This window comes from Parasteatoda tepidariorum, chromosome 10 (assembly GCF_982258835.1).
Source record: "Parasteatoda tepidariorum strain Cologne lab strain chromosome 10, Ptep-v5.0, whole genome shotgun sequence".
Taxonomy (NCBI): domain Eukaryota; kingdom Metazoa; phylum Arthropoda; class Arachnida; order Araneae; family Theridiidae; genus Parasteatoda; species Parasteatoda tepidariorum.
The window spans coordinates 89,014,892-89,041,574 of NC_141764.1; the positions used below are offsets into that span (position 1 = coordinate 89,014,892).

Below are 26,683 nucleotides of genomic sequence, written 5' to 3' on the forward strand. Positions count from 1 at the left end.
AAATTATTTGTGTTGTTTTAAAAGCAACTCCACAATTTTGATTATATGTTAATGGTAATTGAAAGAAAAAAAATTACCAGTAGAAATTGTCAATAAAGAATTTTCCATATTAAATTAAACTTTATTATTAACAAAAAACTCCTGGATGATAGTAAGTGAATAGTTTGATGATGAAATATTAGTTGCATAAATTCAGATCTATCTTTACAAGCGGCAATAATTAAAGAGAATCAGAAATTTTTTGTGGTGTTTGAAGATAAAAGCAATAAACATAGATTAAGCTTAAAATATTTATTAGTTGGCATTCATTAAAGAAATATATTGTTACTCCATTGTTAAAAAAAAAGTTTAAATTAAAAATGTATTTATAAGTTACATAATATTCAAATATTTTAAGAATAAAAATATTTTTACTAATTGGCACCTTAAGCATTAAAGACTTTAGAAACAGAGATGGGTACTATCTGATGAAACTCCTTGCTTCGATAGGTTTTAACCACAGTGAATAATTTTATATTATTAAATGCAAATAGATTTTTTACTTTAATTATTTAAATTTATGAATTTTATATATAATGCTAAGATCATTAGTATTCAGTACTTTTTGAATCTGTTTCTTGTTATGTAGTAATCTGTATGTAGTAAGAATCATATAAATACAAAGCAATTGTTTGCAATATAATTTCAAAGAAAGGTAATTATTTCTTTCTTTCATTTTCCCATTTTATGCTTAACAAATTAAACTAAATAAATAAATGATAAAAAAGGGGAATTTGCATTTTCATTTTTTTTCTCAGCACGTTTCTACTTTAAATAAGACACTATAATTCTTAAACTTATTTAAAAGCTATTTCTGAATAAAATTTAGATATGTTCACATTCTCAAATAAATCTCTCGATAATAACAAATAGCTTTTTACATAGTTAACATTTAAGAAGTTGATATAAGATAATTTTTTTTAAATACTGGAATATTAAAGAAAAAATATTTTCAAAAAAAAAAAACTTTTCCTGTCTTACTTAACAAATGCAATACTAACAGAAAATAAAAATTGCTTTTGCGCATGTTAAATTTTTCAGTTTAAAAAATGCTCATAACTAGATGTTGAAATAGGGTCAATATATGACCAATAATTATAATGTTTAAAATTTTCCCAGTAGATAAAAATGACCCGTTTCAATACTCATTTAAAAACAATTTAAAATGCAAATGAGACACACAATTAATACAATAATTTAAAAAAAAAAAAAAAAAAAACACGAATATAACTCTTTATAGAATGAAAAAAAAAAAAAAGAATTAAAATTCTTCCATGTAATGAATGAGGTTAATAAATAAAAACAAATGTATAAAATTATTAACATTAAAAAGTAACAATACAAAAATAAAAATCATATAAATGCAGAAAATATATAGACTAAAATGCACTTGTCAATTATTGATAAAAAGTTTGTTAACAATAACATTGAGTTAAATGTAATGCACCTGGTTAATGAAAAACAATTTTACTGAATGTGAAGAACATATTTTGTTAAAAGCACCAATAAAACTATTGACCACAAATCTTAAAGTGCCTATGTTTTGAAGATAAAAGGCATTCATCCACTGTATTATGCAAAGCCATTTAAAGAAACTCAGTTTTTTTAAAGCTAAAAGTATGTGTAGTACTGCCTTTTTTCTTGAGTTTTTCTGCCTACATATCGATGATAAAGATCTCACTCTTCTGATACAGTTTCCTAAAAATGTCAGAAGTAAATTTTGATAAGTCTCTACAGTTAAATTATAACACATTTTCAGATGTATTATTTCAACAAACAGATATTTTTATGAAAGCAACACAATAGAGAAAAAAAAATAAAAACCTCAAATTTTTTTTTGTTGTCAAATCGAAGTGTTTTGTTTAACTGTACGAAGAGATTTTTTTTTAACTGGAAGCTGACAAGGGGGTTAGAAACTACAGTCAAACTATAATCTTACTGAGTCTGGGCTAGCCACAAATATAAAAAATAAAAACTCTAATGAAAGTTTACATACAAATATGAATTATAAAATGTTTTAAAATGGCTTAGTTTTATTTATTAATCATTTACACTGATTGGAAATTATTTGAGATTCCCCTTCCTTTCTTATGATTAAATCTTGGTTTTTGTTCACTAAATAACAAGCTTGGGAAATTTTAGAGTGATGGTAAGTCTATGTTTTCTACAATAAATTTAAAAATAACTTGTCAAAATTGCAATAAAAATATTCCTTGTATCTTCAGTACATCCTATCTTTGACATTAAAAAGAAGCATAATAGAACAAAATAAAGATTTTTTTTAACATTCTGCACTCTTATTTATTTGTTTGCATAGAACGACTGTGTTGAAAAGTATAGAAATTTATGGATTGCAAAAAACAGTCATAGTTATAGATTTTAAATATAGTTGTAACTAGGACTGGGCTATAAATCGATGTATCGAGACATATCGATTTAACGCATATATCGGCAAGACGATACAGCGACTTTCATTCAAGGCGATGCATCAGAAATCTGATTTAAACCGTCGAGTAAAGACAGCGAGCGCAAAACGATATAGCGATATAAGACATGCAAGGATATAAGGTAACGATATAGCGATATAAGACTCTTCTCTTACGTCCCGATGTCGACTCATGCTGTGGAAGACGATGTTCGTTTCGTTATGTTGAAATGGCCTTGATTGGTGAGCTGTAGAATCAGAGTTTTGAGAACACATATCGTTATATCGCATGTTCCTTTTCGCACCCCTTAGCTTTTTTTTCTTTCTTTGTCGCGACTTTTCTTGTAGATTATTTTCAGTGGGACTAACTTCGTGATCGCCGATGTTACCTTGTTCTGAAGGCAATCTATTATTGAAAAGAATATATAAATAAGAGTTTCTACATTAATTAGATAAGTTTTTTTTTAAAAAAAAAAACTTCTTTTTATTTTTAAATGTGAAAATTATCGACAATCTAATTTAGGCGCCCATAAAGAATTGAATTTGTTAGGTTATTTTTTTACTTTCTTTTCATTTATTAATAACTTTTTAGATGAAACTTCAAATAATTTAATGAGTTTTTATTACTGATTTTAAATTTATAAATCTTGTTGTTTTTATTTTTAGAAATAAAGTTAAAACAAAATTTATTTTTGTCATTTGGATTTGGACATAAGTTAATCACCTTTCTTTATACTTAAAAATTTGAAAGGTTTGCGTATTTTATTCATTTTTTTAAAATCATTTAGCATTTCGTTTTATTAGAGAGTATCATATTTTTTTTTTTAAATATTCTTTTCATATTATTTGTTAATTAGCTAAATATATCATCGAATATCAAAATTTTTTTATTTTCAAGAAATTAAATCTTACTTTGTTTTTTGTTCATAATTCGGTCATTATTTAATTTAATTATTTATCTGAAATGATAAGGTCCCACAGTGGACTGATCGTTAAGACACGGTTCCCTGCAGATCACCGAAGTCAAGCATCACTGGTTGCGGTCAGTGTGCGGGTGAGTGACCACCTGGATCAGTCTGCGTAAGGACGGAGGGTGCGCGGTATTAGTCCTCATTAACTGTTCTAACGTAAAGTGCTCGACTTCGCGTGCAGGTCGTCGAGCTACCGAAGCTGGGGTGCCATCCTATCTGCAGAGGATCAAAATTGTGATGGCATGTCTTCGGATCATCCTCAGTGATGTTTCCCAGACCGTCGCCAATAGCCCATTGCGCAGCTCTAGTGTGACGTAAATGAACTATAATAACTGAAATAATAAAATATAATAAAAAATAGTGTTTTAAAAGTGTTTTTTTTTCTAAAATTTATTTAGCACTTTGTTTTAAACATACAAATAATTTTTAACGTTTCATTTAGAAATTGAACATTACGATCGAACTTAATAATTATGTAATTATTTATGCATAATAGTACAAGAAAATATTAATTTGTAAAAAACGCTTTAAAAAAAGTTTTTAACACTTTGTTTTACGCGTATTATGAATTTCTAAACAAACATTTCAATAAATATTTTAAGTAAGATTTGTACATTGTAGTCAATTTATTTAATATCTTTCTTAAGCAGAACATATATATCTTCAAATTAATAAATTGATTTAAATCAATGTGAGTATGAAGTTTTGATAGAAATCTGACTTTCTGTGCCTTACAAGTAAAATGAAATTCAAAAATACTGTATCGCGATACATCGCTATATCGCGATACATCGCGATGCAAAACTGACGATGCATCACGATATATAATTTCTAATATCGCCCAGTCCTAGTTGTAACTAATAGAAAATTGACTCACAAGATAGACGTTGTTAACAGCTGTTATATAAGAAGCATTCTATGTATGACGTTGGAACAAAACCTTCTTCCATGTTCGATCTTCTAACTCTGGTCCAGCCATCTCCTTGATCTAGTTCAACAACTTCAAATTCCTCTTTCTCTTCCATGGGAATAGAACCTTCACTTTGTGCTGATTAAAATAAAAAAACAAAAATAATTTTAGTAAACTGAATAATTTGTTTCTTTAAATAACAGATGCACATTAAAAGTTAATTTACCATCAAAAGGGTACAATGCACGAGCAGTACCCAAAGCAGGTAAAGGTTCAGCTTCAAATTCAGTTACACCAGCATTATCATATTCTGATTCACCTGATTCATTGACAGCATTTCCATTGGCACCAGATGCAGTTCTAAAAAATTCACAAGATTCATGATTAATTTAAAGGGGATTAGATTAAGCAACAACTGGAATATGAAAAGAATTTAATAAAAAAATATTTATAAAAGCAAATAAGATAATACATTAAAGTTGATAGGCTAACTATAAAAATAGTTTAATGAAGCTTATACTAGTCAAAATATTTTAATTAAAAAAAACATTTAAATTCACATAAATTGACATATTTTATGTTAGCTTAGAACTTTCATTAATAGCAACTAGTTTACAATGCATTTTCATCTTTATAAACGTTTTGTCCATATGCTTGCAATAATTGTAACACTGCTTTACTTGCATAAATACATAGGTTGAATGAAAGATGAAATTTAAATAATAAATTAATCTAAAATTAAGTATGCCCTATGATGAGCATCTATAAGATAAAACTTGTTGAAAAAAAGATAAGTTTATTCGAAAAAAAAATAATTTGGTGTCTAATAACATTTTAAATAGAACATTAGATTAAAAGTTGAATAATTCATATTATTCAGCTTTTTTCCTATTTTTTCACACCACTTTATTTTATAACAATAAAAATGTAACTTACTCTCTAGGAAGTGGAATGGCAGGGGCTACAGATTTAACTACTTTGTTAACACTAGAGTTAGATGTGCTTCTTGATAAATTTGTTTCAGATGCATTGTTTCCATTTTTCATGTGTGTTTCTGGAGTAACAGATTTACCTTCTGCATCAGCTAAAAAACCCTACAAAATAGAAAATATTATTGAGATAATTTATAGTATGTTTTTTTTTTGTTACAGTATACACATACAAGAGTACTTTTAAAAAGGGCTAACAACAAACTAAAGAAGCTTAATTTGCTCAATTTCAGAAAAATAAAGACACATTTTATTTAATAAAATACACTTTTTGTAATTTCAGATTTACTTTGCTTAGAGCAGAAAATTAAAACAGTTTTGAGAATAATTTTATTAATAGAGTACTGAATAACTCATAATAGTTTGAAATCAATATATATAATTTTTGTTAGCATTGTTGTATTAAAAACATAACCACTATCAATCAGTTATTTCCTCATCCCAATATTTAATTAGAACTAATCCTTCAGGGTGGGCATACATATGCTGAACTATATACATAATTAGTGAGAAGACCCTAAGTTGGAACTATCAAATTTTGTGATTTTTACTAGTATTATTAATTAAAATGAAAAAATGTTGAAGAAAAAAAAAGTGCTAGATTAAAAAAAAAAAAAAAAAAAAAAAAGATGTTCAATCATTTGAATTAATAGAAAATGGAATGCTCTGAATAAACACAAAATCAGGAATATTCAGAGAATTAAGAACATTATATTTTTATAAGGAAACTCAGCACAACTATGCTCCTGGAAAGCTTTCTTGTTGCGCATAGTTCTTCTGTTAATTAAAATAGAGAGAAGCTTCTTATTGCATAAAAAAATAAACAGGTTTAACCTTGGATAGACAGTTATGAGGTTAACAATAAAGCACATATATGTAATATTGAAAAGACATTTATTCAGGGTTGCCACTCAAGTCAGGAAAAAAAAATCCCTGTGTTTTCCTTGTACTATTATACACAATATATTAAAAGGAAACAACAATTACTGTGTTCTTTTGTGAGCTATATAGGGCTAACTATATTTATTAGTTTTAATCGGTGGGAAAACAGCTGAACATATTTAAATAATGTTATAGTAAGTGAAATAGTTTAGTATAGCTGAAATATCATGGCTAAATATCCCATAGATTACGCTTTGAGTGGTCACAATTTTTTAAAATGACAAAAATAAGAAACAAAATTCCCTGTATTTTCCCAGTTTGCAAGGAAAAAATCAAAATTCCCTGCATTTTCCCTGTTATTTTAGGTGATTTTTAAATTCCCTGTATTTTCCAGGTTTTCCCTGTTCTCCATGTAGAGTGGCAACCCTGTTATTTCTTGATTTTACGGAAAAATATTTGTTCATTATTAAGTGAAAATTAGACAAATACATAAAAGTTGCAATTTCCATACATTAAACGATGAGAAAGAGACATTAATCTTCTTTTTAAATGAAGAAAGTTAATGACAAAGCTTTTTTCAAGTAAAGTTTATAACTTAATTGATGATCAGACCTCTTTCATCTTAACCTCTTAATAACCAAAACAATTTTTTTTTTAAAAAACTGAAAGAACAACACTAGATATTTGAAATATTTTTATCAGTAATATTATCTCATGGATGCAGCTCTCACTGTTGGTCAAAATAATGACTAGATTTTACAATGGAATCATCAGCTTTAAATCCAACTTAAAAGCTTCTGTTTTATTAAAGGATAAGAATAAGAAGAAAAAAACATTAATAATGATGACACAAGAAATGGTAAACATCTCACATATAAATAATAACAAATTCGGACCATGTACCTTTTGTTGCTAGGGTACAAACCAAATAAACAAAATTAAGTTATGATGCAAGCATTTTCTTCTAATAATAACATTTCTTAAATCTCAAAACAACTATAAAATATAAATATATATATTTTTAGAAAAGAAACACTACTAGTAGGAATTGCGTCTAGTAATCAAGTTCAAAAAAACAAACATAATCAAAAAATAAACTTATTAGGCAGTGCTGTACCTGTAAATATAATATTAATATTTCTTTGATTTCTCATTTTATATAAAAAAAAGTATTCTCTAAGTGTAAGCTTGATATTAAGAAAAATAGGATGTTATGTGTGAAAATTGTTGCCCAGTTTAAGTCACCTTTTAGTTTTGCCCAGTTCTCACCAGCAACAACTTTCTTTAATACAGTTGAAATATACTTCAGGAATGAGTTAAATAGAAAATGTCAACAACATGAAACATCAATATGCATTTTCAGATTGAATATTTATTAATGACCCATCACGATAGTTTAAGATTCAGTTTGTCAATAACAATTTATTTGTAATGCACAGCACCTTAAAATAAACATTTTCTAATTAAAATGGATATTAATTTAAAATTTTATAAAAACACTAATATGCAAATCATAAAAATGCAAAACAATAAGTGCAAAAAAATTATAGAGTTTCAATATTTAATAAATAAAGCTTAAAAAGCGGCAAATAAAGTAACCTGATATTTATGTAACTGTGCTTGCAACTTTTCAATCCTATTAATAATGTCTGGCATTTGTTGCTCAATGCTTACTGGATCTCCAAGGGCATTGTTTTGTTCGTATGCTGCTTTCATTTTAAGAAGACCATCTCTAGAATAGATACATATTATTAGGAAAAGTTAAATAGAAAACAAATAAATTTCAAAAAAGTAATTTATAAAATTATTACTTAGTGGCAGTTTCTTGTGCTATTTGCGAAGATATAGATTCAATTTTTTGGTTCAGTTTTTTCTTCCTTTGATTTGGTGGTAAGTCACTGTAATCATCCTTTAATTCATCAGTTATAGTCTGGAAAAAGTTAAAATTTTACTGAGTTAAATTCTCTTTTAAGTTTGGGTTCTAATTGTTCAAAAATGTTAATATTTATGTAATAAGTTGTCGATATATAAAAGCAGCGAAGCAGCTAGAAATAATTTTCAGGCGGTGATACAAAATCAAAATAAATAGTTGTTGGTTATCAAAGGCATCCAAGTAAAATACTAGGAAAAAAAATTTACTTTCCTATCTTTTGTAGAATAAGAAGGAAATAAATTGACCTCTGTACTAAAAATGGGCATCTTAAAAAGTTTTCACTATAAATATATTGTCACTTAAATAAAAGTAAATTATAAATTTAAAATACATTTTTTAAAGTTTGAAAAACACAAATAAAGTTTTAAAAACACACTATTTGTGAACTCTTTAAAGAGAAAAAAAACCTTAACAGGTTTTTATATGATTCGATTTTGGATGATATTGAAAATTTAAAACAAGTTATGGTTAATAAACTGATGTATAAATATAAATTGCTACTGTAAATATATATTGTTACTGTAAATAAATATATAAAACTTGTTACTTAAATAAATTATATTCAAAATGTAATCTATATAAATATTGATAATAAAAACAAACAAAATCTCTTCAAACAAAACAATGGAGCAAATAAACTTTTCATTTTATATTAAGATGTAGTAGGAAAAATTAAAATATAGTAACTTAAAACTCAAGTTAAATAAAACAAAACTAGGCAACAAAAACTGCATAAGAAAGCCATGCAAGGCAGTAAAGCATAATTACATGAAAAGTTAAGGAAGGATTTGATTGATTACTCATTTATAAGTTAAGATTAATAGTAAATATAGGATTAAAAAAAAAGGTTAATACAGTTCATATTGTTACATAAATACTAACTTACTCAATTCACAAGAAGGGAAATGTCCCATCAGAGGATAAGAGTTGAATAAAGAAAAAGAAAGAGATAATTAAGTATTATGTAAATGCTACCACCACCTATTTTAGTAAACATTGAGAAAAATTTATGAAAGAAATTACAAATATTTAAGGTAAAATTTTTTTTTTTAATAAAGTAAAAAATAAAACCACTTGTATCAACAAAGAATTCATTAAAATTTAAACAAAAAAGGCTGAGTTGAGTTGTCAATGTTTCTTAATGTTTACAATAGAATGAAATTAACGATACTTTTTTGAAAACTGAAAATATGCTATAAATTTATTTGCCATAGTTCAAAATTTATAAATTATTCATATAATCGTTGAAAAAATATAAAAAGGCATAAATTCATTAGAGAATCTTAAATAAATTTTAATATCTCAAATAGATATCTAAATTCCTTAAATAAATATAATAATAAACAATTTCTTAAATAAGTAAAATAAAAATGCTACATATAAGTTAAAATAGATAACATCATGAATAACAAGGTATCCAATTTATTGAGTTAAAAAAAGAGAATTATAAGAATTTTAAATTTAAAAAAAAAAAAAAAAAAAAAAAAAAACACTTACGTGCATAATACCATATAATTAATCAGATTTTTAAATAGATATAAATCTGAACTATGGTGCTAAAAAATTCATTCATATTATTTATCTGAAACACATAGTATGAATGGTTTACTTCATGAATGTAAAGCTTATAAATTATAAATACATTTCAAATGTTAACTTTCAACATTTAATTCCAAACACTTAAATTTACTTTTTTACAAAATCAGGAGCAACAGCTTAACATAATTAAACATAAAGTACATTGAGACATTAATAGATGAAATTCCTTAAATTGCTGTAGACATAAAGTAGAAATGCTTACAAAAATTGTAATAAATTAATATAGGCATTTTATTCAACTTTTATAGTAATTACTTTCAAACAAAACAAATTAAGTCATATTACAACATAAATATCTAATATTAAAAAAAAGAATTATTTTTTAGGAGATTTTACCTTTGGGGCACTAAATATGGAAAATAATCCACCTCTCTTCTTCATCTTTTGCAGTGAAATTGTACCTTTCAAAGTTTCACTTTTTCCTAATAAAACTGGTGGTGAGTCAGTAGCATCAGCAATTTTGGTATTGGGAATCAATTCCTCAAATGGAATATCACCAGGAGGTTGATAGCCTGACTTTAACTTGCCAATTACAATATTAGAATCCTTAAAAAGATAAACAAAATAATAAACACATAAAATAACTATTCATCATTAACTTAGCACAGTTTCTTCTACAATTTTGCATGTTTTTTTAAATAACAAATAAGAGTGGATCGATTTTGTTACCATTATAAAAGAATAACAACAAATAATTATCTTGTTATATATATATATATATATATATATATATATATATATATATATATATATATATATATATATATATATATATATATATATATATATATATATATATATATATCACAGTTGTCACAGTTTTAGTGGTTAAACTCCTCCTAAACGGCTTGACCGATTTTGATGAAATTTTATATGTATATTCAGTAGGTCTGAGAATAGGTTTATAACAAATTTTTTTTTTTCATTTTTTGGACATATTTAACGTATATTTTAAATATATCTTTAAATAAAGATCGTATTCGGATCCAAACTAGACATAGAAACATAACAATTAAAAAACAATATTCAAGCATGCTGCAACAAGTCATATTAAACTCTAATACTTATGCACGCCCTTAAAAGAAGAGCATCAAATATATTTGCATGTGAATAGAGGCAGTGATATAGCAGTATTTCAAGTTGAAAATACCAATGTGACTGCTCTTCCAGTGAATAACAACGACGACATAACGCTGTACCAAATAGGCCGGTACATCAATGAATAATAAAAAAAAAACAACATGGTCATTCAATGAAGCTGTTTGGCGTTTCTTTGGATTCCCAATTCATGAACGGGATCCAACCGTTAGTCATTTTAGCCGTCCATCTTGAAAACGGTCAAAGCGTATATTTCACGAACGAGACAGCCATTGACCGAGCTATAAATCCACCGACAACTACACTCGCCAAATTTTTTGAATTGGGTAATCGTATGGACGCTTTTGGTGCCTTTGTACAGACATTACTCTACTCAGAAGTACCACCCAATTTCACACAGGTTCAAAAAAATGGATAGCCCGAAAGCAAGGCACACCGGTTGATGCATGTCCCGGTTTGTTCAAATCAAACGCCTTGGGGAGAAGATTTACAGTCAATCCAATGCAGACTGACTGCTTTTATTTTCGACTGTTGTTGGTTAATGTCACCAGCTCATTGTCATTTCAAGATATACGTAAAGTCGATGGACATCAGCGTCCGACGTATAAAGATGCATGCGTTGCACTCAGCTTGCTGGAAGACGACAACCAGTGGGAATGTATGCTTGCTGAAGCAGCATTGAACTGTACTGCAAAGAAATCTACTATTTGCTATAGTATTAACAACATGTTTCCCGGCCCGTATATAAACGTTATGGGATAATCACAAAGATTCGATGACTGATGATATACGGTATCAACATCACACACGTTGCAACGATCTAACGATAGCATTCAGCAATGCCATGTACAATGAAGCACTGATTGCTATTGGGGATCTTTGCATTACTGTTGCCAGCTTGCCACTCAGTCATTGCGGTATGCCTTCACCAAATCGAAGTGCATCTGATTTATTAAACACTGACATGAATCGTGAACTTCAATACAATACGATAGAAATAGCAGCGATTGTTACTCGCAATGTTCTACTAATGAATGTGGAACAAAGGAACATTTATGACTGCATTATGCTTGCAGTTTTGGCAGAACAAGGTGGATTTTTTTTCCTGACGCACCAGGTGGAAGTGGCAAAACATTAATTATTTCGCTAATTCTCGGTGAAATACGATCAAATAATGGCATCGCGTTGGCTGTTGCATCACCTCGCATTGCGGCAACTTTATTGAACGAATCAACGAATTGAATCTGTAGATGCAACAGTTATTGCTAAGTAACTTGGTGACATATAAATCCGTTGATGCAGTTTGCGATCCCATTGAAGCTGCAAATTTTCTAACAGAGTTTTTAAACTCATTGGATTTACCTGGCATATCACCGCATAATCTAGTACTCAAAGTTGGATCTCCAGTTATTTTGCTTCGTAATTTGAACCCACCACGGCTGTGCAACGGCTTGCGATTAGTCGTTAAAAAATTAATGAACAATGTCATCGAAGTCATTATAATGACAAAATCCGGGATGAAAGTATATTACTTCCACGAATCCCTATTATACCCACAGATGTGCCAATTCAATTTAAACGCATTCAGTTCCACATTAGACTGATATTTGCAATGACAAGGCCAAACAATGTCTGTTTGTGTCTTAGATTTGAGCACACCATGTTTTTCACACAGACAATTATATGTGGCATGCTCTCGAGTGGACAAGTCACCCAGTTTAATTGTGTTAGCTAAAGATGGAATGACAAAAAATATTGTACACTCCATTGCACTAAGAGATTAATATTGTTGACTAATATTTTCAGAATCCGTTGTATATATAATTTATAAAAAAAAGTTACAACAAATTAAAAAAATTATTATTTGGTGTGTTGTTATTTTCACATTCCGTCATCGTTCACAGCGCTCCAGGCCTCTTCCACTCATATACCACACATACGCACACACTTACAATAAATAAGATATATTTTCATACTCTAGAAATAATTCATATGGCAAAACAACGTTTGCTGGGTCAGCTAGTATATAGATATAGATATATATAAAAACATAATTTACTAAAAACTAAGTAGCTTCGATAATTTTGTGTTTCTCGAAACAATAAATGACATTGAATCAACTTAGGCACCATGACACAATAATTGGCACAATTTTTTGATGGGTTTGTGAAGATAAATTATCACCCACAGAGGTAACTCATTTTATGTCATAAAATTAAGCAAAAAAATTAGTTGAAATGTGAAATGAAAGTAAAGATATTAAAATTTTTATACAGATATTATTTCTCATGTGATTGGAGTGTAAGAAAAACAGATCTACAATATTACAGGAAAGTCAATGTTACAAAGAAAGTTGTCGGGATATTTTTAGCAGAAAAGCTAGCATAGACACTGCATAATATTGCAGGAATTAAGAGTACCTTAAATTTACCATAGCAGCTGAATATCATGATTCCTAAATAAAATGAATAATTCAACAACTAGGAAATATTTTAATCATTAAATATTTGAGAACTAAGTTCCAATTTAATATCTAACATTAAATAATTTACTTACATAGCACCTAGTATGATAAAAACTTACAGATTTGGGATCTATGGAATCAGCAGCCATGTCTGTTTCATCTAAACATTTACTGATGAAAGGTAAAACTTGTCTTTGTACATCTGTTGTATTTTTCATCAGTGTTTGAAAATACAATATTCTCTTCTCCTCCATGTCTTGAAGATCCTGTAATTATAGAGAAATTAAAATATCTCTAAAATTTACATTGTTTTTACTTACACAATATCAGTGACTTTTCTAATTATAATTAATATCACTGATACTTAATGATTACTTAAAACTGCAAATATTAAAAATACAATTATTACAATTAGAAATACAATTAAATATTACAAAAGTTAAATATTTAGTAATGAATAAATCAAACCAGTCACCTAAAATTTACTTTCAATTTAAAATTTTTTTTTTTAATAGAAAATATTAAGTTTACCATATCACAAACATCCAAATATCTCTACCATCAGTCACTAACAAGTGCTGCATTAGAAAACTATGTAAATGTAAATTTACAATAAGTTTCTAATGGAATTTTAAAAAATTTAAACTAGGCGAATTAATGATAATTTTTCTAATAAAGATTCCTAAACATTGTGGTTCTAGATTTTACAAGATATTTGAAAGTTGCTAAAAGATACATTTTTAGAATTAGTATATATTTGTAAATATTTCGTCAAGAAAAATCAACATTATTCTAAAATGTGAAGCAATTTCGTAGAATGATCCTTTGATAACTAATAAAAATAAATGTATAAAAGAGGTAAGATATATAACAATGCAGGAACAATTTAAGCAAAGTATTTTTTCTCTTATGTACAATAAAAGGTGAACTCTTTGAACAATACAAAATAAGAACTTCCAAATATGAATGATTTAGAGCATTGATGGGCCAAAAAATATTCTGTATGTAAAAAGAATACTTCGTTCCAAAAATTTATGATTTAAAAGAGATCACACAGGAAGCAATTAAGAAAAAACAGCATATTGTTAATGTTAAAACCTCCTCATATCATTTCTTAGAGTAACTGAAAATATCACATCAAAAATTATTAATTCGAAACTTTTTCATATAAATAACAAAATTTAGATATCAGCCAAATTCTAATAAATTTAATAAAAAAGGGTAAATAAATAAATAAAAAAAAAAAACAATGGCAAAAAGAGAAATACTATAAGTTTTTTCAAATGGAATACACTTACTTGAAATACTTTTGGCATTAATTCAAAATAATGTTGTTTTTGTGCTTCATTTGACTTTTGTAGTTGATTAGAATAGTCTTGTTTAGAATCTTCTGCACTTTGTTGTTTTGAAATGCTATTTAACCTTGCCTGTAAATTGAAACTGAATTAATATGTACACTAAAAATCAAATAATAATTAAATTAAACATATATTTTCAAAAGTTAACAATACTTTTTCCAATTCTATCCTTGATAGATGAAGATCTGCTAGAGCTTTTTGATAATTTTCATTGGCTTTTTCTGATTCTTTAAAAGATTTTTCATAACATTTTTTAGACTAAAAAAAAATAAAGAAATATAGATATAAGTATGGAAAACAAAGTTTGCTATCAACAAATAAACTATGTTTATGGTTGATTAGGTGCATAAACATAAAATTATAATTGCTTTCAAAAGTAGAATGCATTTAAAGGGAAAAGGTACTTATTTTATCTAACGTAATTTTTTTTAAACAAGTTACTCAAAACTCATTGACTGCAAGAAAAATAAAGAATAACAAATTGATGAAATTTAATTTAAATGAACAATTCCTTTAAATATTTTCGTCTTCCTAAGATCTATGAATAAATAAATCCAAAATTTGCCATGGATATAAATTTATGCAAATTGGTTTATCAAATTTATACAACTAAGTTAGGCTTATAAACTTTATGTGAAACATTTAACACTCTAAAATTTTCAGATGAAACCAAACCGTTAAGTTAAACTTATCAGGTTTTAAGATAGTTCAAAGTAATTTCTTTCATCAACATCTTGTTAGAAACATTTCAAAACATAAAATGTTTTGAGAATTTATATTTAGCTTTCGATTTCTTAAAATCGATAAAAAAAAGTTTAGGAAGAAATTTAACTCATGCATGTTCAGGCTTCTTCAAACATCATGTTTACAGGTAAGAACAATAAATGAATAACTCTTTTTCTAAATCTCAGTAGAATCCTTGTTACACAATACATTATGGGTTTATAATGTGAAAGTAAAAATTAAAAAAAAAAAAAAAAAAAGCAATAGTACAAAAAAGACAGTTTAATTGTTGAAGTAAAATGTTTATGCAAATATTTTTCCACTATGTCAATAATTTTTTTTTTTTTTTTTAAATCTTTATCTATAAGCTCATTAATCAAATCACAGAAGTAAATAAATATGAAAATGTCTTTAAAAATTATTTAATAAATCTTTGTTTTAGAAAACATAATGAAAAATCTTAGAAGGATATATATTAAAAAAAAACTTAAATTAATGCATGAAATAGATACAAATGAATTTTGCTGATAAAGTTATGAAAGCTTTTCGTCCTTTTAATAAACAAAATTATAATAATTAGGGCAATATTGTTGAATAAAAATTTTACATAAGTCATTTAACAGCAAATGCATTTAATAATTTTTAAAAAGACAGAATGATTTTCATGAAGAAAAATTTTCCATTCAAAGTTGTATAACTTTAATTTAAACTTTAACAACTTCATAACTTTAATTTAGGGGCTAAATATACAAATATAGGAACAGTGGTAATAGGTTTTTAGGGCCTCTTTTAACAGATAAGTACCAACATTTTTAATGAAACTTCATTAATTGTAACAACTTAGTATGCATAAAACTAATTTTTTCAAACTAATAAAGTTTAAATTATAAAAAAGACGACAAAAGTGCATTTGTGAAACTTAAACTTATGTCTACACGGCTATTGCATGAAGGTAAGGTAAGTTAGATATTTACTAATACTACAACATCAGATCACAAACAAATCTTCAAAATTGGAGGTTTGAACCTTAATAATTTAAATAAGAGATTCAAATAATTTTAAAATGTTTAATAAGAGTTAATACTAATTTAATTACCTTTTCCAATTGATTTAAAGATGCTTGAATATTTGACTGTAATTTTGCACCTTCTTGTAAATGCTGAAATTGTAAAAAAATTAAGGTATTATAAGTCATCGTTAATGACATAATTTTTTTTTTTTTTGTTAAATGATAAAAGGGGATAAATTAACATAATGACAAAATATTAAACTAATTTAAGGTTTCAGCAGCTAATATAAAAGTAAGCTTTGAATTTTTGCAGAAAAATAAGATGTATATATTTTTATTTCAGAAATTACTACTTTCTAACTAATCTAATGAGATAACAAAATATCTCTCAAACACACAGATAACATAACTTGATTCTAGAATTCTAATGAGTTTAAAAGAACTTGTTTTTACACTGTATTGAGCTTCTGTACTCTTCATATAAATTCGTTAAAGTTCGATAATTTTCTTTTAAAATGAGAATTAACTAGAGACCCACAGTAAAAATATTTTTTTCACCACTTGATTTTTAGCAAAAATTAAAAAAGCATTTTAGAAGACATTAAGGAATATTCATAAAGTTTGAATAAAAAACGGGGTTATATTGTTATATTTTATCGAATTAAAAAAAAAAAAAAAAAAAAAAAAGCTTGTGGGGGCAGGAATTTTTGTCAAAAACAAAACAACTGAAGTGTCAAAATTATTTTAGCTTTGCTCTAAAATCATAAATATGTCATTAGCGTTGAAAACCCTTTAAAGAGTTAATTGAAAAACTTTCCACTAGATCCTCTGTAAAAAGTATTAAATTTGCCAGTTAAATAAATTAATAAATTTTTTTAAACTTTAGTTTTTAAAAAAAAAAACATTATTTTTTTTTAATTTTCCTAATAACACTTAAGAAGCATTAAAATATTTAAAGTTCTTAGGGCCTCTCTGAAGTTCTTAATCTAGCCCTCAAACGGAAACTGCTGCATTGGAATAAAAAAATACCAAGATTAGTTCAGAAAAATTAATATTGACGTAATTTTTAGGATCAAGTGGAATATACAAATTTCTTTTTGGTAGAAAAAATTGTTCGCCAATACTTTTGCCAAAAGACTTTAAAAGACAATACTTTTGTTTAGCTGAATTCACGATTTTATTGCATTTGGAGAGATGGCGAATGCTTAGCGCAGGCCCTGTATAATAAAGTACTTAATTTTTAATTATTTATTTTCTTTATCTGTTAACTATATAAATTTCATACATACCTGTTTTCGTTCATCTTTAAGTTCTTTAGAAAATGAACTAATTTCTTTGACTATCCTTAAATTTAAATTCTCTGAAATAAGTTCATGCTGACCAGCCATGTCATTTATTTCATTCATCATAAGGACAAAGGCCCTACATGTAGAGAACCTGGAATAAAGTTGCAAAAGAAAAAATTTATTTTCTTACAATGAAAAAAAAACTATAATGATTGATTATTAGTGAACTTGTGGAAATGTGAACTGCTGTCCTATCTGCGTCAAAAGGTTAATAAGTTAGTGCGCAGATATTTATAGGCTTTGTTACAGATCAAAGAAGTGCAAAACGTTAACTCATAATTTAGTTTTAAAATCTCTCATTAAATTAACTCTGTCACTCACACTTACATTAACAATGATAAATTTAAATTGTTTTAAAATTGTATGTATCATATACAGCATGTTCTTAAGAAACTGATGATGTTCATTATAACTACCCCACAAAAAGCACCTTTTCAAAAATTTAAGAGAAAATATAATAGTTTTTGGCATTATTTATGATAAATACAAAATTGCTAAAAAATAAACTTTTTTTAGGTTTTTTATTATTTTAAGTTTTCTTTATAATTAACATTTTAAACCAGGTAGGATTTAAACATTCAATTTATAAATTTATTATTTTCTTTTTGCAACACGTTACAGAGTTCTTGCAGAAAGATTTTTCTTTTGGGAAGAAAAAGTTTAGGTTTTCTTTCCTGCAAAAATTTACTCGTAAAATTTGGATTGCGCATTTAAATCATCACTTTTAGTCGTGTTCAATTCACACTAATAGTATCGAAAATCTATTGATTTTCGCGTGGTTTTAATTCCAGACGGTATAGGAAATTCGAATCGTGCATTCGAGTATTTGCTTTTTTGGCAATTATTGCTTTTAATTTTCCATATAGATTTGAAAATCCGATACTATTTATTACAACAATTAAATCTTGAAACGAAACACGCATTTGAGTAACCCCTTTTTGAAGAGTCCGATTCGCGTGATTTCATCGTCGATCTGCTTTTCGGTATTTACTGCTTCGGATTTTATGATTTTTAATTATTATTTTTTTTTTTAAATGTGATAATGATTTACAGAATGCAAGCAAGGTAATAATTAGTGTGTTTTTCTCCCCAGCAAAATTCGAGAATATCGCACATAATATTAAAATAAAAAACTATTACACATTCAAAGAAAATAATTATATGTTTTTTTTTTTGTTGTAAATACAGTGTTTTTTATTACTTTAAATTACTAACAGGCATATTTGTTATTATTGAAAGCATCTTGCAAAAAGATATTAGTGCTAGAGAGTTTTGTCGCAGAAAGCCCAAAAGAAAAATTCTGCCGCAGGTGATGATCGATAAAAAACGCGGATAAGTTAGTGAAAAGATGAAATCCAGCAGGACTTCTAACTAGTCGCTTTTTAGCCGGAGAATTTTTACCAGTATTTATAGTAGTAAAAAAAATTATGCTCTAACACTTTTGCAAGATAAGTTTAATTTTGACAATCACAGGATCTAAAAAAATTAACGACGTGTGTAGAAAAAACCTAATAAAAAATATAGCTATATTATTCAGAATTTTCCCCTTAATGTATAGTAGATAGCTAGAACATGGAACTTCCGGGATGGCAGTTTTGATTCAGGTTCAACTTCCGAGACAAAATTTATAAACAATTATTCTAAAAATAAGTTATTAACTCACTGTAGGTCGTCATCTGCTTTCTTTTTAATGTGATAATTTTTAGTAAGTTTCCTAAAAAGAAGAGAAAACACATTTATTAGTTATAAAAAAAATATTTATTTGAGTTTTAAAAAAAAATCATCATAGTTTACAATGAGTTTTATAAGAAATTACCTAAGTTTGTTTGCATATTCATTTTCAATGGCACACCTATCTTTAATGAACTGACTGTATTTTTCCAGGAACTCTATACCTTTCAATGAGTGAGACGCTAAATGATCATACTGGTCCTACAAATATGGAAATTATGCATCAAACGCATGAAATAGGAAAAATACTAAAAAGTGTTATACTCGTTTCGGAAAAAAATAAGAATCTTTAAAAATAATAATCATAGCTGCAAATATGGAACAGAGTTAAAAGAATTGATAAGGAGTTTTTTAGGAACTTTTATTATTTGGGCACATCATTCCACTGGACTTGTCAAGTAAAGTTGGCCAATTGAGACAAATAAGGAATTGAGACAAATAAGGACAAAACATTTTTTATCAGGAAAATCAGGATACCCTGTGAACAACCCAGAATAGCCCTAAATCAATAAATATATCGAAAATAATTATAGTGTTTTGGTATTAAAATAACCAGCATCAATTAGTTAATATTTCTTCATACGAAAATTTAATTGAAATTTGCTATTGAGTTGAAGATTTCTATAATAAAATAATTTTAAAGTAAGGTTTAAATAATCTTAAAACAAAAACACATTTAATATACTGTTTAACATTTTTATACAAAAGTAATTTTGGGGATGATTCCTCTATTTCACTATTTAGAAATTCTATTACGTGATTATTATATTGCTCGCAATCAATCATTCTTAAAATCAGATGAAAGATACGAATCAAATAATTGTGAAACTACAAAACTAAACATTACACTACAAGATTTGTTACAGCATTTGCTTAAAATAATAATTAAACGTTTGGTTCCTGAATTAATTATCATAAAAATTTGATAAGGTAAATTTGTTAAATTAAGTTCTTTTTTCCGTAATTGACTAGGAATTTTAAAAAAGTTTAAAATAAAAAGAATGAATCTTAATGATAAGATTTTAAGTCTGAATCATATGCATAATTAATGGACGGTTCCTATGTCTGAACAATCGATTTCGCAATTTTTACTAGAAATAAAAAATAAAAAAAATAAACAATCGAATTTCACAATTTTTTACTAGCATTAAAAAAAAAAAAATTATGAATAGAAAATTTCAAATTTTCAATTATTCAAATTGTTTATTTTAAAATCAGAGTTTGAGTATGGAATGCTTAGAACACACACTTAAGTTAGGGATATCATTACAAAATATTGTTTAACAGGCATATCAGGATAATTACGAACTATGTAAAAACTATTAACAACTTAATTTAACCATAATATCTGAAAATAAATTTAGATATCGATTTCAAAAATTTTTTATCTAATGATTGGTTTAATTATTTAAGAATTTGAAACTGATACAAAGGAATTTCTATTAGTGGAGCAAAATGTTACATCACTAAGAGCAAGCATTAAGAAAACCAACATGACTAGCGCTCTGAAAAATAGTAACCATTCACTGTTGTGGATCAATAATTGGATGAGTCAGAGATCAGGATGTAGGTCGAGGGCAAGTGCATTGGTCAAGACAATGATAATTAATGCAAAAATTTATCAATGATACTAAGAGGGGAAAAAAAGAATAGATAAATTGAGATAATAGAATTTAAAAAAATTTCTTTGCAGTTCAAGCAAAAAGAAAAAATATTACGTTTCAATTTATGACGCTTACAAAAATCTTAATTAAAATAAGTTCTACAAGTTACAAAAAAAAAGTGTGTAAAATGTTTGAATCGAAAGTGATAAATTTTTCATTATACTGCATTTTATAGTAAAGTTTAATACAATGTTAATACAATTAATTTTCAGTTATGAATTCAAGAGTATTAAAAAATTTACAACAAAAATAAACCATCATTATAAATTTGGCATATTTTGTTTTGTTTTGAAGTAAAGCGGAAAAGGCGCGATAAAAATAGACGTATAGTATCAGCTGCATCAAGCAAAAACATTTATATAGATTTAAGTTTTTATTATTCGAACATAAAATAATAAGTTTCCCAGTTTATGAAGGTTAAGCCACATTTATTGACCGTGGAAGAAAAACGCTTAACACACCAAAATGCAGTAAAGAATAAAAGTAAAATATATAAGAAAAAAGAATGTCAGAGAAAAAGAAGAATGATGTATATATTTAGAATTAAAGAAAAAATTTCTCAAAAACCACGGAGGGCAATGACGCAAAGATTTTTACAGCTGTCTATTTTGCTTCCTGCATCAAGGGCCATCTGGCACAGGGTCCTATTAAACCAAATTTCGACTGAGAGCAAACCTTACAATGGACTTACACTGCAATCTCCATACTAAAATTGTATACGTTTAACTCTTCAAAGTAAAATATTACTCAATATAAGCGAATTATTAATATAAACAAATAAGATGGATACAAAAACAATTTTAAAATAAACAGCTCTTGTTAGACACATCTCGAGAACTTTTTAAGCGAATTAAAAATTTTTTGCACACAACTATAAAATTTGTTTACCCAAAGATGCTTTCATGCAAAATATAATTTTTAGCAAATATTGATATTTTTTATTATTTTATTTAATAATAGCCGATTTTGAATTGTAATTTTTTACATCATTTTGGAAGGATGTAATTTCACATGGGAAAATACAAAACTTGAGCGAAATCGATGGAACTGTTCTTGAGAATGAGTTGAATTTTAAAATTCGACTTCTCAGGAACCATTTAACCGATTTCGCTCATATTTTATATTTTGCATATTAAAACCTTTTTGTTTTTTTACAAAATAAATATGTGTACCAAAGTAACCAGTTTTCAAATATTTAGATTTGATTGGATCCTTACTCTTAATCTAAGATAATAGGGTTTTAACTTCTAAGAGGATGGGTTTTTAAGGATAGTAAATTAATAGTAAATTAAAAAAAAAAAAAAAAAAAAAAAAAAAGATTTCGAGAAAGAATTTAGTGGAAACTAAAGTAGTGAAAATGGTTAAATAGGTGGAGTTGTTGTTGTTAATTTACGTCGAAGTAGAGCTGCACAATGGGCTATTGGCTACGGTCTGAGAAACATCCCGGAGGATGATCCGAAGACATGCCATCACAATTTTGATCCTCTGCGGAGGGGATGGCACCCCCGCTTCGGTAGCCCGACGACCTACGCGCGAAGTCGAGCACTTTACGGTAGCACAGTTTAACGAGGACCAATACCGCACACCCTCGGTCCCTACGCAGACTGATCCAAGTGGTCACCCACCCGCACACTGACCGTGGCCAGTGATGCTTGACTTCGGTGATCTGCTGGGAACCGTGTCTTAACGATCAGTCCACTGCGGGACGTTAAATAGGTGGAGAGAATAAAATGAAGATAAGAAGTAAAGTTGGTAAAAATAATGTGCATATATTGAAAAAAAAAAAAAAAAAAAGGAACGAAAAACAATAAAAAGAAGTCAGTATTATGGTCTAAAAAGATATGGCAAAAAAGCATTTTCCTTAAGAATGTCTTTTATGTTATTTCCTTAAGAATAATAATTCATCTTTTATTTAGGTAATTGATTTCAATGCCTTCACTTTAATATTGATTAGCTTAAAATTTACATAAAAAGTATATTAGTTATAAAATTTGTGAAGTCTAATCTTGTTCGTAGTCTTTTATTTTAACCACCATTCATGGGGACTGAGCTACAGTAACGTTAACAACAATTAGACATTTTATAAATATTCAGCAGAAAAAAAGAATTTAAAAAAATTGCTTTAAAACGACATAAAACATTTGTTACTGATTTTTTTAAAAACTGAATCATAGTAAAAATAATAATTTGTCTTATTATTTTGTAACAAACAATAAATTTTTATCAAAATTTGCAGTTTTTGGAAGTTTTATCAGAAAATCCGGATGTTCAAAAGGACATACGCTTGATTGCTTGAAGTATCAGGGATTATAAATAGTGACAGACATATAGTCTGGACGCCAAGTTTCTTCATGCTTCTTTTTGAAGGTTACAAAAAAAAAAAAAAAAAAAAAAAAAAAAAAAAAAAAAAAAGAAGAAGAAGAAAGTGCTGCACTAAAACAAAATGCGATAATTTTTAAAAATAAGAATTTTAGTAAAATTTTTATCACTACAGTAACTGTTTCAAGCTAAACTACATAATTATTACTTTAAATTATCTGTATGACATATTTTGGCAGTAAAACATTGATAGTATAGTAATATGGAGAGTTAACAATTTAATGAAATTAAATTAGTAAAATTAATAATAAAAAATATTTATTATCTAAACAATTGAGTATTTTTTTGTGAATGTATAATAAAGTATATAAGTTCATTTAAAGCAAAAAGTAGCTTAATTAATTTTTTTTTTTACCATTTTAATAATTATTGTTGCATTTTGAGGTTTCGTTGAATAATAGTCATGTTAACTTCACACTAATTGCAGTTTTTGGAAGTAATTCGGCAGTATTTTAAATTAATTTAAATACTAATCGTGTGGAACTTAAACCACTTTCAAAAACAACGACACATTATAATGTATAAATAAAAATTAATTAAATAATTTAGGCATCTAAAAATAGTTACCCGTAAAAGAAATAAAATGAAGTTGAGTAAAGGCAATTTTAAGTTTCAATATTATGAATTTACAAATCTAGTCAAAATGAAAGGTTTTTAAATTAACTCAATTATGAAACATTGGATTTTTGGAAGGCGTAGAAGTTTTTAAATAAGGACTTAGTGCCTGTATTTGTTTTAAATTAAACAAAAATGAACTCATTAAAAACAATTTTAATTATAAGTCTTAAATATCTCATTTATATCTAACAAATCGGAATAAGAATACCCAATTTACGTAACTTTTTTTGAGAAATTTAAGATTTTCATCTTGAATTTGGCAACTATAAAAAAAAACACGGTAATATCTCAAATATGGATTAAAAATGTCATAAAGCTAAGAGAAGACGAAAAACAGGAACTTGAGAGAAAAAGTCAACAAAACAAGTAATTTTGCCCAACCACAGCGAAAACACAAGAATGAAATGCGTCTTAAAATAATACTTTTCTCCGAGAACAGTGTTAAAAAAGAAATTATTATCATGACGGAGAACAAAAACCAGAAAACTGACTTATAAAAAGAATCTTTTCTTTCGAGAGTGAGGCAAGTGGAAACGGTGACAAAAAATGTGACCGGCCATGACAAAATTCTTGAGGATAAAAAGTGTCATATTTAAGAGTCTAAAATTCTAATAGTTTTTTTTTTTCAATTCTTTGTAATATTATTTTTACACTTAATCGAATAAAGTCAAAGGAAGGTCTTCTTGCAAAGTAAAATGGTTCCATAAAAAAAGAGCTTATTTTTTTATTTTATTTATAGGAAGATAGTACATGCATTGTGATAATAATAAAATAAATATGATTTTAAACAAAAGTGCGAAGTATAAATAATGTGGTTCGTTTATGAGGTTGGCAAGTTTTTGACATGTACCGAATTTGGATAATTTTAATTAATGATAAAATTTCTAGGTGAAAAACCTTGAGTCAGAAACCTGAAAAATTTGCATTTATGCTTGAATATAATTTTGTCGAAATTAATATTATTCATAAAAAAAAAAAAAAAAAAAAAAAAAAAAAAAACAGTTTAAATAAATAGAAGGTTGGTGCTTAAATATTTTTCTTATTTTTACATACAATTTAACTTTTGTTGAAAAGAAACGTCTTGGGGAGGGGGAACTTTTTATTGCGTAAATATACTTAAAATATAGAACACTCACTATAAGCTCATAAAAGATCGACTTGAAGCTCTAGTTTAGAGAGCTTTAAAGAAGACGTTTTAATAGTAATAGAAAAAGAACTTTAAGCAGTCCAATTATTAATTTATTTATGCTATTATTTCCTTACGTAAAAAACAATGCAATATAAAACTTTTTTCTTTAAAGATAAATTACGAGATGTTTAGATTTCCCAGAAATATCTTCCTATTTCAGTGCTTAAATTGAAATTATCGCTTAAAAATAAATAATAAAAAAAAGTTTCCAATTAATTGTTAATTACACAGGTATACAATAATATAATTTGATATTTATTGTTAATTACTATCAGAAACTTCACATGCATAATGATTTCCTGACTATCAACTTAAGGTTTTCGATGCTTTTAGTTCGTTTTTGAAGTAAAGAACAAACCCAATTTTCTAAACATTAGATTACAATAAGATTTTTTTCCTACTTTCTTTATCGGTAATCATTAAAAATGTTACAAAAATATACTACCCGGTCTGGTAATAGATTCCTTTTCCGCCATTTACTGAGTATCCTGACTTGACCAAATATTGCAATTAAACACATTTTATTTTCAAGATACCTAACACTAGTTAAGGAGACGAACTAACAGCTTTTAGTCGAAAAACAAAGGATCATTTGGAAAAAAAATGTAGGCTGATTTTTCATGGTCAATGAATTTTTCGTCTCCAGCAAAACTGGTATCCAACCTTTGAAATAAACCCACAACGTTGTGAAGGTCGACTTTCAATATTTGCGATCCGCAAAATGAATTATGAATTAATAATGAGAAATGTAAGATTCTACATAAATTTCAATGCAAAATTATTAAACATAATGCGTGGAATGACGGCAAAAAATATTAAGTAGTTTAAGAAAGTTTAACTTAGAATAGTATGTTCTTGTTAATGTACATTTTTTTCATATCTTATATTACAGTGGTAATTAAATTTATATAAAAAAAAATATTTAAGAAGGCAAAGTTTTCAGCTTCTATGTCTATTCTATCAGTAGATAATAACATTTGAGAATTTGCATCTCATTGAAGAGCACAGAATTATGATTCCAGAGTATCAAGATATGAATGAGTATCATTTTTACCTAAAACCTTTACCAACACAGGAAAATTATAAATGAAAAACTTAATGCGAGAAATTCAGAGTTCAACTCTGAATTTTTACATAGATTAATTTGCATAAATCTCAAATGTAAATAAAATTTAAAATTATAAGTATTAAAAATGGATTAGTACATAGAATGTAGTAATAGAGAATATATTCCTAATGGCAAAACAATATTTAAAATTTTATTGACGCTTTAAAATCTTATCATAACCTACAACATTGGTTAATGCTATATTAACATACATTAACACTTTTAACGAGATATCTTAGTAATACCTT

The 26,683-nt window shown here is 26.9% G+C and overlaps 1 protein-coding gene across 5 annotated transcripts in view; it reads right to left on the reverse strand.

The window, feature by feature from the left end:
• Positions 1 to 808: 808 nt before the first annotated feature.
• The window catches only part of LOC107438213 (formin-binding protein 1 homolog), a 54,546-nt gene continuing 28,671 nt past the window's right edge, over positions 809 to 26,683 (reverse strand). For 2 of the 5 annotated variants that reach the window (XM_016050440.4, XM_087153316.1), the window contains exons 2-15: positions 19,563 to 19,678; positions 19,410 to 19,460; positions 17,690 to 17,837; positions 16,488 to 16,550; positions 14,822 to 14,926; positions 14,609 to 14,737; positions 13,430 to 13,576; positions 10,085 to 10,294; positions 8,028 to 8,146; positions 7,816 to 7,948; positions 5,282 to 5,439; positions 4,572 to 4,705; positions 4,313 to 4,483; positions 809 to 1,737 (exon numbers count right to left, since the gene is read on the reverse strand). In XM_016050440.4, the coding sequence (XP_015905926.2) occupies positions 4,326 to 4,483; positions 4,572 to 4,705; positions 5,282 to 5,439; positions 7,816 to 7,948; positions 8,028 to 8,146; positions 10,085 to 10,294; positions 13,430 to 13,576; positions 14,609 to 14,737; positions 14,822 to 14,926; positions 16,488 to 16,550; positions 17,690 to 17,837; positions 19,410 to 19,460; positions 19,563 to 19,678 (1,671 nt within the window). In that variant the 3' untranslated portion in view covers positions 809 to 1,737; positions 4,313 to 4,325. Of the gene's footprint in view, positions 1,738 to 4,312; positions 4,484 to 4,571; positions 4,706 to 5,281; positions 5,440 to 7,815; positions 7,949 to 8,027; positions 8,147 to 10,084; positions 10,295 to 13,429; positions 13,577 to 14,608; positions 14,738 to 14,821; positions 14,927 to 16,487; positions 16,551 to 17,689; positions 17,838 to 19,409; positions 19,461 to 19,562; positions 19,679 to 25,772; positions 25,914 to 26,683 lie in introns of those variants that run through there. The other 3 variants (XM_071184253.2, XM_071184252.2, XM_016050441.4) reach the window with 3 other exon arrangements.